Raw genomic sequence first — 15,329 nt, 5'->3', positions numbered from 1 at the left:
ACCTTGCTCAGTGGCACCTTGGCGGTTTGGGGTTTATTTACGGCTCTGTTTCCTTATCTGCTAGGCCACCAACAACAACAACATTTATTTCTTATATAGCCCATAATACATACAGTATGTCTCAATGGGCTTTGACAGGCCCTACAGTTGACACCCCAACACTTGACCCTTCTGCACACAAGGAAAAACTCTAGGAGAGAGGTAAAAAAAGAAAGGAAGATACCTTGGGAAGGAGTGATAGAGAGAGGGACCCCCTTCCAGGGTAGAGTGAGCCTGCAAATGGTGTCAGTGCAGGGCTGGTGATGATATAATAATAAGTCCTACAGTTGTAGGGTTGGAGAAGTCCAGGATGTATTCAGTGTCATGGTCTAGATTACGTGTCCATAATGATGTTACTGGTCCATTTGAAGATCCCTGAAGCTGTAGTTGTAATGGTGGTGGTGGCTGTGGTGACCCTCTGGTTTGTTTCATGGTATGTCCTTGTTAAGCAGTTGTCAGGAACCAGGATGTATCTGCTTGTCTCTTCACTGGGGTCTGCCAGTAGTCTGGGCGCTTGATTCCGTGTCTCGGAGAAAAACAAACAGAACCAGCGGCAGATGGTTGCACTGTACGACCGATACTGAAATATGTGGTAATAGTGGTATATTGGTGCTACAGTGGCCCGGTACAATTCTGTGGGTACCACTGCCCTGTAATGCGTTAAATGTCACTGCTGCAGAGAATTGTGGCATGGTAGTGAGTGTGAGTGAGAGAGAGACCAGTCACACCTCCAAGGAATTTAATTAAACTTTAGAAATGTTTCATAATTCGACATACAGCCAGTCATTATTACATTTGCATCTTATAGCAGATAGGAAACATTCATAAATTCATGAATTATACAATTAGAGGCTCACACAAACTCATATCATTTACCCACCCTGAATATCACATTGGTTCTAATTCTAACAAGATGCCATAAACTCTCATCTATGGCTAAACACACTCATTTCTCTCCACTCCCTTTCTCTGTTTTTTAAATTGATACCTATTTTGGAATGACAAATTCCATGTTGATAGATATTTTCTAATGTCATCATTTATTCTGACTCTGGGGATGGGAGGCTTGGGCATGTTTCTTCATTATTTGTCCTATGTTAAGTCAATGTAATGTTTAAAAAAATCATTACATCATAATAAAGCAAGTGATTGTATTCTACATGTAGGTATAGTACTGTAGTACTGCGAAGTATTCTATGTGTAGGTATAGTACTGTGATTGTATTTTACGTGTAGGTATAATACTGTGAAGTACTATAGAACCGCCACTTCCCGTTCAGAACCACTCAGATCCCGTTCAGAACCGCTTCTTCCCCCTCTGCAAGGCATCCGCTGAGTCCCACGAACCACCGGCTCTAGTCATTGGTGACTCCATAGTTTCGGCGTAGCGATGAGACCTGTAGCAGGCTCCTTGGTATAAATCGCTGGTTGTCGGAGTGGTGCCCAAAAAATGAAGTATGCTTTATTAATAACTGTCCAACATTTCGGGGGACGCCTGGTCTTTTTGGGCAAGATGGCATCCACCCCGACTGGGTGCCACTCAGTTATCTAAAAATCTGGCTCATAATCTTAGAATAAAAAAAAAAAAACGAATCTGATATCATAAACTGTCTTTTTAAGAGCATGGTGATAAAGCTGCTATCATGGCAGATTAAAAAACTAGAAACCAAATCATCCATTACATCTGTTATAGTAGGTCAAAATATATTAGCTCCATTAGAAACCAATGAAGCATTTAGAATATAGAAGATGCTGCTTGCTTGGAACAAACAGTAACAATGGAAGAATAAGAAGCAATAGACAATATGAAAAGTGGGAAGAGGGGTGGTTAGACAAAAAATTCAAAACTAAATTTATTAACACCACTCTTAGAGATGATATTCGAATCTTTCGAAAATGAATGTTTACCCTCATCAATGAATGATGTCCTGATTATACTTTTACCAAAACCTGGGAAACTCTCTAATAAACGTGAAAACTTCAGACCAATTCGTTTTTTAAACACTGATCTAAAGCTAATACGTATTAGAATTTTATGCCAGGTATTATAAATAAAGACCAGAATGGATTTATAGTGGCAAGGCAAGGTTTTCATAATGTAAGGAGAGAATAAATTTGTCCATCAGGACAGAGACAGGCCTGACACTGCACTACTACCATTAGATGGAGAGAAGGCATTTGACAAAGTGTGGGTGTGGGTGTGGTAACAATTTCTGGAGTCGGGTTCAACAAGTCCAACATATTTAACCAAGGGGAGAGGAGGAACCCAACAACTCAATTTAATGTGGTGGAACAGTTTACTTATTTGGGGGTTTAAATCTAAATTTGAGAGCATTGTTGAGGTTAATTATGGCCCACCTATGGAAGAAACTGCTAAAGAAATTAATAGGTAGGTGTCAATACCAATATCTATGATTGGCAGAATCAATATTCTAAATATGAACACTTTACTAACGTTTTTATATTTGTTTCAGAATTGACCTCTTCCATTACCACAGATTTTTTTAAGGATGAAAAAACTATTTGTACAATCTGGAATAATAGAAGAGCTAGGTTGCGTTTATCTTTGCTATACCTACCACGAAACGAACCAGAGGGTCACCACAGCCACCACCACCATAACAACTAAAGCTTCAGGGATCTTCAAATGGACCAGTAGCATCATAATGGACACATATTTTTCTCTTATTGTACAAACCATCACCAGCCCTGCACTGACACCATTTGCAGGCTCACTCTACCCTCTCTGTATCACTCCATCCCAACGTTTCTTCCTTTCTTTTTTTCTCTCTTTTAGAGTTTTTTTGTGTGGAGTTTTTCCTTGTGTGCAGAAGGGTCAAGTGTTGGGGTGTCAACTGTAGGGCCTGTCAAAGCCCATTGAGACATACTGTATGTATTATGGGCTTTATAAGAAATAAATTCAGCTCCCCTAATCCCCAAGGACACTTAATCACACACACACACACACACACACATACACATACACACTGATATGTACACCCCCCCCACCCCCCCACCCCCACTTCGTACCTCCCGGCGTGAACTGTGTGGGCAGCACCAGGACTGATGCTCGGACTACACCCACCACCATTGTGGCAACTGACTTTTACTTGTTATGTTATGTAGAGTCTGTGCTGTTGAGGTGGCTTTTTTTTGGTTCCCACAATGGAGTACAATCTGGGGGTGGTCTTTTTTCCCCCCATTATCCTAATGTGTATCCTGCTCTTGTTCCTGAACTGTGCCCCCCGCCCCCAACGTACTGTGTTGTGTAAATGTATGGTCAGTAGGACTTGTACTTTTGACATGGTTTGTTGCAACAGCAATAAAGGGCAATCAATCAATCAATCAATCAATCAATCCATGTGTGGTTCTCCCACCGCTCCAGCTTCTTCACTGCCTCTCTCAACTGGGCAGTGGCTTTATCGCAGTCGGCCTTCTCCGACCTTGTCTGCATTGGCAGCTGTGAACAGGACAGAATGTTCTGGAGTTTCTCTAGGTCCCTCATCAGGATACATGACCTGCAGCCGCTCAGTTCCACTGGAACACTTTTTTTCACCAAGGTCTGACCCAGTTGTACCAGACAGAACTTCTCCTTTAGTTTAGACTGTTGGGCATGGCCGCCAAGCATGTTCAACAGCAGAGGATAAAGCTCATGTGCTGAAGCTGGGACGATGTGTGCCTTCTGATCAGAGTCCAGCGGCTGGGCACTTAGAACATCTGAACAAAAAGAAATGGAAAGCAGCACATAGGGTCTGAACCCATGTTTCCCGTGATGGTAAAGATGCTGAGCGGTGTCCGGACTTACCCGTGCTCTGGCTGTGACCGGGGAGAGCGATGAGCACACAGTCGGAGATCTTCACCTGCGAGTTCAGCCACCGGAGAGGACCCAGCTCTGCCACGTGGCCGCACTGCCACACATCAAAGGTGACATTGCAGGAGCCGCAGCTTTGCAGGAAGTTGGCCAGAGCTACCACAACATTTTGGAACACCATGTTCACCGCTGGGTACACAAGCAGGACTGTCACTGGAGGACTGTCCAAAATATGTCCCTTCTTAGGCAGACAGTGCCATTTCATTAAACAGAGCTTATCTAGTGAGAAAGGGAGAATGTAATATTAAACTAGAGGTCGATGATAGTTAAATGTGTATCAGGCAGATGAACAAACTACATTTCTTACACATAATGAAACAGGAAATGAAAAGAAAAGACAGAATTGCTGCACACTGTAACATGACCACAGTTCCATTTGTTCCAGGCAGTCTTGTAGTACCTAAAAATAAAAATTGCAGTTGTTAAAAATGAAAATACCAAGCGCCCATACAGCCATGATCAACTGTGACTGCAGAGGACAAAATCCTCTCTCTTTACAAATACCAAATCCTACTGGTGACCCCAATATATAAACCTCTCACAGGCGGTCCTCAATAAAGCAGCACAGCACAGAATATGGCATGTTAACCCTAAATGCATTATTCAAACTGTGCAATACTTCCCTACTAAACAATTACCAGAATCTCAACTCACTCCAAAAAGTTCCAGAATTCTGAATTAGTGAATCTTACGTTTGTGCATGTCCCTAACATGCTATGGAAATGTCCCCCAATGACACAATCACAATGTGCTTGAATCTTTAGCCTGGGAAAAAAGGGACAGACCCACCTGGGCAGGTGACCATTCCAGGCGTTGACTTACACACTGGCTCACACCATGAAAAATAAGGCAAAACCTGCAACCATAATCATGACAAATAAAGGTTCTATATTATTTAACCAACAGCATAACAACTGAAAATAAAGGGACCTTCAAATGGACCAGTAGCATGATAACGAACATGCACGGTGGACCATGACACTGGACAGAAACCTACTCTGCACTGTCCAGTGGTTCCAAATATGGAACATGGATTCAGTGCACTTCTTCTGACTATTGTACATGTTACAGCGCAGCGCACAGTACACACAGTGCATTTAACCATGACCCTTGGTGAGCAGTGGGCAGCCATGACAGGCGCCCGGGGGACGGGACCTTCATCATAATAAAATGTGAAGTTCTGACATACAGCTGATGGACGTCAGTAAAAGCAAGAAAATTAACTTTATACTAACCGTTATCTCCAGGCCTTCGCATGGAGTGGAGCTGGGCACTTTCTGCTTGTGCACCACCTCTTCAACTGCCTGCACGTTTCTCTTTTATTAAGAAAAGAATGTAAATGAGATCCCTGCTCTGCTGAGTCTAACTTCTGGTGACGGAGAGGAGAACTTACTGAGTAGACATCTTCGGAATGTAGATTCTTAGATCCCATCCACAGATACAGCGTGTACCTACTGCTGTTCAGGCTCGTGCTGAACGTCGTTATAATGTCAGTGTCCATGAGGACGGAGGACAGGTTTGGTTCCCACTTTGGCCCTTGTGAAATAGCCAAATAGTAAATGAACCAGCGCTCTTGTTTCTTGTGAAACTATTAAAGGTGTCTGGAAAGTAAGTACCTCGCCTTAAACATGTGGGATGCATCCACATCTCGCTGCTGCCACAGTCTGGATGGTTAAAGATCGAGTAATGTTATCTCCCTTTATCTTCTACAGAATCCACAGAATGAAATAAAATGCCATACCAGGCGTCATGAAGTACTCCGACTTCGAAGCTGATATTCCAGAGCCTAGTGGTGGTTTTGGCAGATTGTATGTTTTTACATGATAGTAAGCATCTGGTTCAGCAGTAACGTTCATGAAGTGGAACCACAGCTATGAAAGACAAGAGCGGAATGAAAGTGAACAAAACACTTGGTGTCAGAGGAAATTCCAGCAAACAATACCTGCTTCATGTCTCCTGCCGTAGGAAGTCCTCTATAGGAGCACGTATAATATTTATTATCAATCCCTTTACCAGGCATGCCAACCTCCAGGCATGTTCCTTGCAGGATGCCCAAACTGTCTGAAAAAAGAAGCACTATCATGAGCCCTGTGGAATATTTCATATAGATATCACGTTTAAACGGCCATGAAACTCACTGTCCACACTGAGAGCCCAGGAGATGTTGAGTCTGGGAGCTCCCGCTTCATCTGCCGTGGACAGTCCAACCAGCAGCATCTTCACCACGGCGGGGGATCGCTCAGAATACTCCGCTCGACACGGACTTCCTGTAGTAAAAAAGATTCAACAATTAAAACATTTTACTGGATGATGGGCCAACCCTCCAGGTGACTTCGCTTACCGTTCTCAACACAGCACGAAGCAGCGTTCTGGAAATTCACCAACGTTGCACACGTAAATGACAATCACAGTGTGTAAAGATGATAAGCAGAAATGACAAGGCCACCTACCACGCCTGAGGAACTCCATGCCGAGGTAAGGACAAGGCCACGTACCACGCCTGAGGAACTCCATGCCGAGGTAAGGACAAGGCCACGTACCACGCCTGAGGAACTCCATGCTGAGGTAAGGACAAGGCCACGTACCACGCCTGAGGAACTCCATGCCGAGGTAAGGACAAGGCCACGTACCACGCCTGAGGAACTCCATGCCGAGGTAAGGACAAGGCCACGTACCACGCCTGAGGAACTCCATGCTGAGGTAAGGACAAGGCCACGTACCACGCCTGAGGAACTCCATGCCGAGGTAAGGACAAGGCCACGTACCACGCCTGAGGAACTCCATGCCGAGGTAAGGACAAGGCCACGTACCACGCCTGAGGAACTCCAGGCCGAGGTAATAAACAGGGATGGGATGAATAGAGCCAGTGTGCCGCTCTGCATGGCTCCTGGTGGTGAAGTGACAACTTGGCTCCTCTGTCACAGTTAATATTCGGATCATTTTACAGATAACGTTATGCAGTGTCGTCAGTGGGCAGCGCCGTCTCGCCCCCACACAGACCACGCCCACTCCCCCGTGCTACGACTCAGTTAGCTCCCCCGTGAACGGGACGCTCCGCCACTTTCTTTTCCTGCAGCACATTCGCCGACTTCCGAGCTCTCTCTGCAAGTCAGCGCCAAAGCAGGGGACGTGAGGCAAAGAAAAAACACGTTAGAACCACGTGAACCACGTTAGAACCCTGTAATAAAACTCGGTCCATGGTGCAGGGGAGAGTTCCGCTTCTTTATTCGTCTTATTCCTGCACGTCTGCCAGTTAAATGCCGCTTCTTATCTCACGAATCTGCTTCCATCCGCATCTGCAGGGACGTCATCATTTCACGGGGTGCCAGTAGATCCGTGACACGTACCCCGCGTAGCGTTTTCTCGGCAGTCGGACGAGCGGTAAGATCTTCTGTGTTTCCTTGAACTGTAGTGAAGCGGAACGGAAGCTGCTCGTTTTAAAAATGCCACATTTTTATGCTTAGAAACGGACCTGGTTTTAATTTTTGTCGTTGATTTGGTTTGTTCAGTTTTTTAAAGTCGATCCCAGATCGCCGAAGTGTTGGTACGAAGAGGGCAAAGGTCACAGAAAGTTCAGCACATCTGTATCCAGCAGATGCTTTTATGCAAAATAATTTATGATGATAATAATAATTTTTTGCTGCTCCGACTGACCTGAAATGAGGAAAACCATGAAGACGTTTGGCTGTGTGTCCAGATGAATGATTAATCCAGCAAGCAGTTCTGCTGGTGCGGAAAGTTCACTTGAAACGAATCTAGTTTAATATACACACAGTAATGTAAAATGAGGTCTGCAAAGAACCCCAATTTAGAAAAACTCTAACTGCTGTAGAAATACAACACCAATTCCGCAAATGGGAATAAAATGAAAACTAAAGCAAATCCCACGAGCCAATTTAATTCCTAAATAACGTAAGAAATGTTCCAATTTTGCGCCTTCGTAGCTCAGTGGCCAGAGCACCACTGGAGGATTTCCCACTTGTGGGACTAATGAAGGATCATCGTATCGTATCTTTATCTTCTAAATGAGGTCGTTTCAAATGTGATACCTGCTACAGGTCCCACAAAATTGGAGATATCTGTGTGTGGAAGGGACAAGGCCAAGTGAATGTCACTGCAAGGCTGTGACAATGACATTACGAAATACTTCCACAATCCAGCGTACATTTAGTCCAAATCATGGATGCCATGTTCTCCAGCATTTTATCAGTATTCAGGTGGAAAGCTTTGGGACCTGTAGCAAGAATCCTATTTTAAACAAGCTTTTGTTATCTGTCTTTTGGAGTTCATTTTATTCAAATGTGAGGAAAATCCCAACATTTTGTGTATTTCTGTTGCAGGGCCGTTGGGCTGTATGGTGTACCGCGTCAGGGCCGTACGGTAAGGACTCTGCTCAGAATGTGGCGTTTGGGCCGCAGCAGGTTGACGTCTGTGCCTGGAAAGTGGCGCTGGGCTTCTTCAGGACGGCCTGGATGTCCGCGATCAGATGGCTTCAGCTCTGTCAGAGTCGGTCCAGAGAGCCCTTCCTTCACCTACGTCATTGTAGGTGCCGGTTCCGCCGGGTGTGTGCTGGCCAACCGCCTGTCTGAGAATGTGTCCCACTCAGTGCTGCTTCTGGAAGCGGGACCTAAAGACATGTTCCTCAACAGCACCCGGCTCTCCTGGAAGATCCACATGCCCGCAGCTCTCACCTATAACCTCTGCGATGAAAAGTACAACTGGTCCTACCACACCGTTCCCCAGCCAGGCATGGACGGCCGGGTCATGTACTGGCCCCGAGGGCGGCTCTGGGGCGGCTCGTCCTCACTCAACGCCATGGTGTACATCCGGGGTCATGCTGAGGACTACAACCGCTGGCAAAGAGAAGGGGCTGAGGGCTGGGACTATGAACACTGCCTCCCGTATTTCCAGAAGGCTCAGACGCATGAGCTGGGGCCCGACCGCTACAGAGGAGGCGAGGGGCCGCTACACGTGTCGCGGGGGAAGACCAGCCACCCTCTACACCGAGCGTTCATCCAGGCCGGCCAGCAGGCCGCTCATCCCTTCACCGACGACATGAACGGATACCAGCAGGAGGGCGTGGGCTGGATGGACATGACCGTGTATAAAGGCATGTATTTGAAGGATGTGAGGAGCCGCAGTAATGCTCCACCTCACCTGACCTGACATCATTTATTCCTCCACGCCAGGTAAGAGATGGAGTACAGCCAGTGCCTACCTGCGCCCCGTCCTCTCCCGGGCAAATCTGAAAACGGAGGTCAAGTGTCATGCTACACGCGTTCTTTTTGATGGTTCCAGGGCCATAGGAGTGGAGTACCTGCAGAATGGAGAGGAAAAACAGGTCAGTCAGATGTCTGAACAGATTGTACAGACCTGCAAGAGGATGTGGTGAAGAGTGAAAGGAATTCAGCCAGTAGAATTATTACGTTTCTACTAATTGGTTCAAAATGGAGAATAGTGTTGGGGGGGGGCACCTGCAGGTTGGTGTGTTTCTCACTGGACTATTCACCGACACATACAGACTATTCTGCGTGTTGGTAGGTGTTTGCTGAGAAGGAAGTGATCCTAAGTGGAGGTGCCATAAACTCTCCCCAGCTCCTCATGCTGTCCGGGGTTGGAAATGCAGATGACCTGAAGAAACTGGACATCCCTGTGGTCCAGCACCTGCCAGGTGAGAGTTCATGTCTGCGTAGTTCCTACCATGTGGCTGTAAATGCCACAAGTCGCTGCTTATGAGGATTTCACGTTTCATAAAGATCCCTACAGCTAATGGTTTTATCGTATTCAACCTTTTCTCCACAATTTATATTGACTTATCAAATTACTTTTTTGAGGCAATTTCAGATTTCAAATATTCTAAATTTGTTATTATTAATCCAGCGTGTCTTTACGGCTGTATTTGAATGGAACAGGAGTTGGCAGTAACCTTCAGGACCATTTGGAAGTGTATGTTCAACAACAGTGCACTCAGCCCATCACATTGTATAAAGCCCAGAAGCCTCTCCACATGGTTCGAATTGGGCTCGAGTGGCTCTTAAAACACACAGGTAAAACACACATATTGGCAAGGAAATGTCTGCAACCAACCAGAGGAATTCGACGGAATTGTGGCCTTTTCTCCCAGGATACGGGGCCACTGCTCACCTGGAGAGCGGAGGTTTTATTCGGAGTCGGCCTGGCGTGAGACACCCTGACATCCAGTTCCACTTCCTGCCCTCTCAGGTCATCGACCATGGACGAGTCAGCCCCAAGATGGAGGCGTACCAGGTCAGGGAAGAAATGCACAATTTGAAAATGCTGAGGGATCTCCAGAAGTTACTCCAGTTTGCACTCGGAACTGATGTTTCATGCAATTTTTTCCATCTGTTCCAGAGAACTGTTGCTTCAGTTACAGTTCCATACATGGTAAATGTGATGTGACCCTGTCCCGTCTTGCCTTTAGGTTCATGTTGGGCCACTGAGGAGCACCAGTATTGGATGGTTAAAACTGAAGAGCAGGAACCCCCTCGATCATCCGTTACTGCACCCCAACTACCTGAGTACAGGTCAGAGCTGTCCAATAAGCGTGGAAGTACGTGAGAGCTTCCATTTTACTCTCTAATGACTCCATGTTGTGTGCCTTTAGACTCTGACGTGTGGGAGTTCCGGCAGTGTGTCAAGCTCTCACGCGAGATCTTTGCCCAAAAAGCATTTGACGAATTCCGTGGTCCAGAGATCCAGCCAGGTCCGTCTGTGAAGTCGGACGCCGAGATCGATGCATTCGTGCGTCAAAAGGCGGACAGCGCATACCACCCGTCCTGCACCTGTAAGATGGGCGGGGCCTCTGACCGCATGGCTGTGGTCGATCCACAGACGCGCGTGTACGGCCTGGAGGGACTCCGGGTGGTGGACGCGTCTGTAATGCCCAGCGTGGTCAGCGGGAACCTCAACGCCCCCACCATTATGATAGCAGAAAAGGCCGCTGACATGATCAAGGGTCTGCCCCCACTCAGTGCCCCCAATGTGCCGGTTTACCAGTCACGGTGATGGGAGACTCAAATCCATCTCACCGCTCCCTCCAGGGTTTCCCCATGAGCTTATATGCCTGAATCTTATGTACTTATGTACTTTAGTGAAAGTTGGAGTGATGGGAGTTTCTTCCTGGGGAACTGAGTAGGCGAGATTTGTCTCGGCTGGACGTGCATGTCTTCAGTGCTTTGCATGTGGAACAAAACGGCGTAACGCAGCAATGAAACTGGCATGAAGTGGACGTGAGAGGGTGAGTCCATGCGATTTGCCAGGAGGTTGAACAGCAGTTCTGCTGTGGTGTGCAAGGCCGGTGCAGCCATTGTAGATTGTAGTTTAGCTCCACTTTCATGCACTTGGAAACTGTTCCTTGGCAGAACTTTTGAGGGAAAATGAGCAGCGTAATAAAGGATATAAAACGAAATGTAGGTCAAAATTGCAAAAAAATTCGACAAAAATGCAAAACGCAAATAATTTGCTCTGAATTTGCGTTAATTGTTGTGATTGCAACATGGCGAATTCCTGGAGGGACCATCTTATATATTATATCTATTATGTAATAGCTGAATATCTAATATCTCTTATACAGTTATTATACACTTTAATATCTCTTATAAGAAGAAGATATGTCTGAATCCTGATATCTGTTGTTCAGTTTAAGTCTGCTGAATGGTGATGGTATAATATTGTCGTCATAGTTTTATTTGAATGTACTAATTAGCAGGTTGCACAATGCTGAACAGTATTCCCAGTCCTAAAGTGTGTTTTATGCTCATGTTGATGTCCATGTCTCACCGGGTCAGGGTGGTTTTGATGGAGTAAGGCTGGATGCAGGATGTCGAGCATGTGAATTCGTGGAACTTTAGTTCACTGACTGTCTGATGGAAAAGTTGGAAATAACAGAGGTTTTACTCGCGTTACTGTAATTGAGAAGTAATTTTTTATTTAAATTTAAGTACATTTTTACTTCGCTGCATTTAAATAATCCCGTTAAATAATTTTTTTCCTCAGAATTCTACACACAACACCTCATAATGACACAATGAAAAAGTTTACTTGAGGTTTTGGCAAATGTATTAAAAATAAAAAAATCTGAGAAATCACATGTATATAAGTATTAACAGCCTTTCTCAATACTTTGTTGATGCACTTTTGGTAGCAATTACAAGTCTTTTTGAATATGATGCCACAAGCTTGGTCCACCGATCCTTGGCCATTTGGGCTTATTCTTTGCAGCAGCTCTCAAGCTCCATCAGGTTGGATGGGAAGGGCCGGTTCACAGCCATTTTAAGATCTCTCCAGAGATGTTCAATCAGATTCAAGTCTGGGCTCTGGCTTGGCCACTCAAGGACATTCACAGAGTTGTCCTGAAGCCACTCCTTGGATATCTTGGCTGGGTGCTTAGGGTTGTTGTCCTGCTGAAAGATGAACCGTCGCCCCAGTCTGGAGCAGGTTTTCATCCAGGATGTCTCCGTACATTGCTGCAGCCATCTTTTGATGAAGTGAAGTGATTGTCACTTGTAATACATAGCAGCACAGTACACGGTGCATGCAGTGAATTTTGTCCTCTGCATTTAACCATCACCCTTGGTGAACAGTGGGCACCATGACAGGCGCCCGGGGAGCAGTGTGTGGGGACGGTGCTTTGCTCGGTCCTTGGCAGATTGGGATTTGAACTGGCAACCTTCTGAATACGTGGCCACTTCCTTACCTGCTAGGCCACCACTTTTGGCAAACTCCAGTCAGGCTTCCATGTACCTTTTATTAAAGGTCCACTATCTTCTCCTTCTCCCCTAAAAAAGTAATTCCACCGACCATCATGGCTTCCAAACGTGTGAAGCATTCCAATTGCTCAATGACTGGATCTGAAAATTTGTACAAATGTTCCATCACACAAGGTGCTGAAGAACCAGTGGGTCAATCATTTCTTTCTCTGGAAAAACGCACCAATCAGGATGTGTTTGACATCATTTCTGAGAATGCCCGCCCACTTCGATTGGCCACTGTTGTCCTTGTCCCGCCTCTCTCCTTACGCACACACACACATAGAAATGGTGCATCCTGGGATAGCTGATTGTGTGACTGGCTAAACGTGGCTGTAATTCTGCACCATGGTTGAATTTCAGAAAGAGACTTCAGATTCAGTATTACACATATATAAGATATATATAAAAACCAAAAAATCATAATTTCCATCTGGCTCCTCTACCATACAGGCCTGATTGGTGGATTGCTGCAGAGATGGTTGTCCTTCTAGAAGGTTCTCCTTTGACCTTTGGGTTCTTGGACACCTGGTTGTTTTGAACTTCTTTCACTTATGGATGATGGTGGCCACTGTGCTTGTTGGGAGCTTCAAAAGCAGCAGAATCTTTTCTGTAACCCTCCCCAGATTTGTGCCTGGAGACAAACATGCCTTGGAGGTCTGCAGACAATTTATTTGACTTCATGCTTGGTTTGTGCTCTGACATGACCTGGGACCTTCTATAGACTGGTATAGACCTTTCCATTCAGGTCCAATCAACTGTTTTTCCACAGGTGGCCTCCAGTTAAGCTGCAGAAACATCTCAAGGATGATCAGAGAAAACAGGAGGCACCTGAGCTACATTTAGAGTTTCATGGCAAAGACTGTGAGTACTTTATGCATGTGTTCTCAGTTTTTTCATTTTTAACAAATTTGCCAAAAACTCAAGTAAACTTTTTCTCACTTTGTCATTATGGGGTGTTGTATGTACAATTCTGAGGAAAAATATGGAATCCATTTTGGAATAAGTCTGCAACATAACAAAATGAGGAAAAAGGTATGCACTGTATATTCCATACATTACATCGCTCAAACTGAACAAGACATTTACAGTCTAATACTGTAGTATTCTGTGGGGCAGGGCGCTTTATTTTAGTTCAGAAATATCAGAAGCCTGTGTGCTTATTTGTCAGTAAAGACAACTGATATATTTATGTGTGCTATAGAAAGAACAAAAAGCACAGTTTGTTAATGTTGAATTATTTCCTCATTTTTATTGTAACGTTTGAGTTGGACCATACAGTTTAGAATGTGGTACTTTTGTGGCCAACTTTGCTTAAAAATGTTTTATGGCTGAACATTATACTGCCTTAAAGTTGAATAAAAACAACTAGTGCTATATTGGATTTGTGATTAGTCCTTTTTTACAGAATGTAATGTCATTTTAATCTAAAGTAGATTTTTAGATGGGTACTTTTTTACATTTTTTCACTACTTTTTCCACCTCTGGTCCCCAAGTAAACAGCTTTCATATGGACAGACAAAGAAGACACTCTGGACCACGTCCTTATCAGACTGCATGCGTTCTGCCCGTTCTTATCATGTAATCTTTTTTATTAGGGCGAAGGTGGATGCCTTTAAAGGAAAACATATTTTTAAGTTTTAATGTAAATGCACTCCCTCGTGTGATTTAAAAAGACATTTATTTGTCTGTAAATGTGATTAAGAGCACATTTTTCAGTAGTAAAGGTTTGTAAAGAAAAGGTCATATCAGAGACGGCTTACAGGGAAATGAGATACAAACGTGTGTGCGTGTGTGAACAGAGAGATAATAGTGAGTATAGCACGCTATCTGTGCTCTGCACAAACATCTGCTGCAGACACGAAGATCGTATCAGGCCATCGTCTGCAGCCACATGCAGCCGACGTTACTGTGACCCGCTTTTTCATGCTTTTCTCATTGAATGCATTATTGGGTGGTAGTCTCCAGGGGGGGACTGGAAAAGGGCGTCTGGTAAATGCTGTGCATGTCAAAGAGAGGAGAAAGGCAGGTGAGGTCTGCTCACCATGCATGATGCAGAAGAACTACTGACTACTGTAATGCTCTACTTATCATCTCTCAGTAAACTCCAAACAGTTCAAAATGGCGTTCTTCACTGCATTGGCTAGCAGTACATTTTCGCACAGACTATAATAATTCTATAATAGACTAGTCCCTGATTACCAAGTGGGCTCCTACTGGTACTGAGAATGATCAAGTTCTCAGCAGGTGCACCAGCTTTCTGCTACAGAGGCTCCTCTGCTTGGAACAGCCTTCATGTTCGAAACTCAGATACGGTGTCAATATTGAAGTCCAGACTAAAGACACATCTAAAGACACAGCTAAAGCCAAGCGTTCAATAACAGTTAAAACTCACAAATACTATGGTGCTAATCTCGACGTGTACACGGGCATCTACCATAACCACCCAGATCCTTAACCAGATCAGATCAATTTATTAACTGACCCTGCCGTTACAGCTGTTGGACAGTTTCTCTTGGACAGATCATTAACAGGGTCTGTCAAAGACAAACTAAATAAAAAGGATGGGTTTTAAATAATTGAAATCATAAGGTACAGTTGCAATGTCAAATGTGATTATTGCTGTGTAATATTTAATATTGTATCTCTTTA

General features: G+C 44.7%; 2 protein-coding genes across 3 annotated transcripts; one reads left to right on the top strand and one right to left on the bottom strand.

Moving 5' to 3' along the window:
• Positions 1–3,074: 3,074 nt before the first annotated feature.
• On the bottom strand, positions 3,075–6,903 carry il17rb (interleukin 17 receptor B). 2 transcript variants are annotated; one of them, XM_028993636.1, is made up of 12 exons: positions 6,360–6,903; positions 6,251–6,278; positions 6,048–6,176; positions 5,852–5,970; positions 5,651–5,780; positions 5,526–5,573; positions 5,303–5,445; positions 5,145–5,225; positions 4,699–4,765; positions 4,217–4,309; positions 3,844–4,128; positions 3,075–3,755 (listed from the first exon to the last, which is right to left on the bottom strand). In XM_028993636.1, the coding sequence occupies exons 1-12, from the start codon at positions 6,789–6,791 to the stop codon at positions 3,388–3,390; spliced, it is 1,923 nt and encodes a 640-aa protein (XP_028849469.1). In that variant the 5' UTR covers positions 6,792–6,903; the 3' UTR covers positions 3,075–3,387. The 2 variants fall into 2 exon arrangements, with proteins under 2 accessions (XP_028849469.1, XP_028849470.1); XM_028993637.1 differs by lacking the exon at positions 6,251–6,278 and having other exon boundaries at positions 6,360–6,674.
• Positions 6,904–7,257: 354 nt separating this feature from the next.
• chdh (choline dehydrogenase) lies at positions 7,258–11,949 on the top strand. The gene is made up of 8 exons (XM_028993638.1): positions 7,258–7,290; positions 8,250–9,019; positions 9,099–9,250; positions 9,451–9,580; positions 9,822–9,956; positions 10,034–10,176; positions 10,352–10,454; positions 10,535–11,949. The coding sequence occupies exons 2-8, from the start codon at positions 8,308–8,310 to the stop codon at positions 10,933–10,935; spliced, it is 1,776 nt and encodes a 591-aa protein (XP_028849471.1). The 5' UTR covers positions 7,258–7,290; positions 8,250–8,307; the 3' UTR covers positions 10,936–11,949.
• The last annotated feature ends 3,380 nt before the right edge of the window (positions 11,950–15,329 follow it).

The sequence above is a fragment of the Denticeps clupeoides genome, chromosome 10 (assembly GCF_900700375.1).
Source record: "Denticeps clupeoides chromosome 10, fDenClu1.1, whole genome shotgun sequence".
Lineage (NCBI taxonomy): Eukaryota > Metazoa > Chordata > Actinopteri > Clupeiformes > Denticipitidae > Denticeps > Denticeps clupeoides.
The sequence above is the reverse complement of the archived record's forward strand: the minus strand, read 5'-3'. Positions and strand labels throughout refer to the sequence as shown.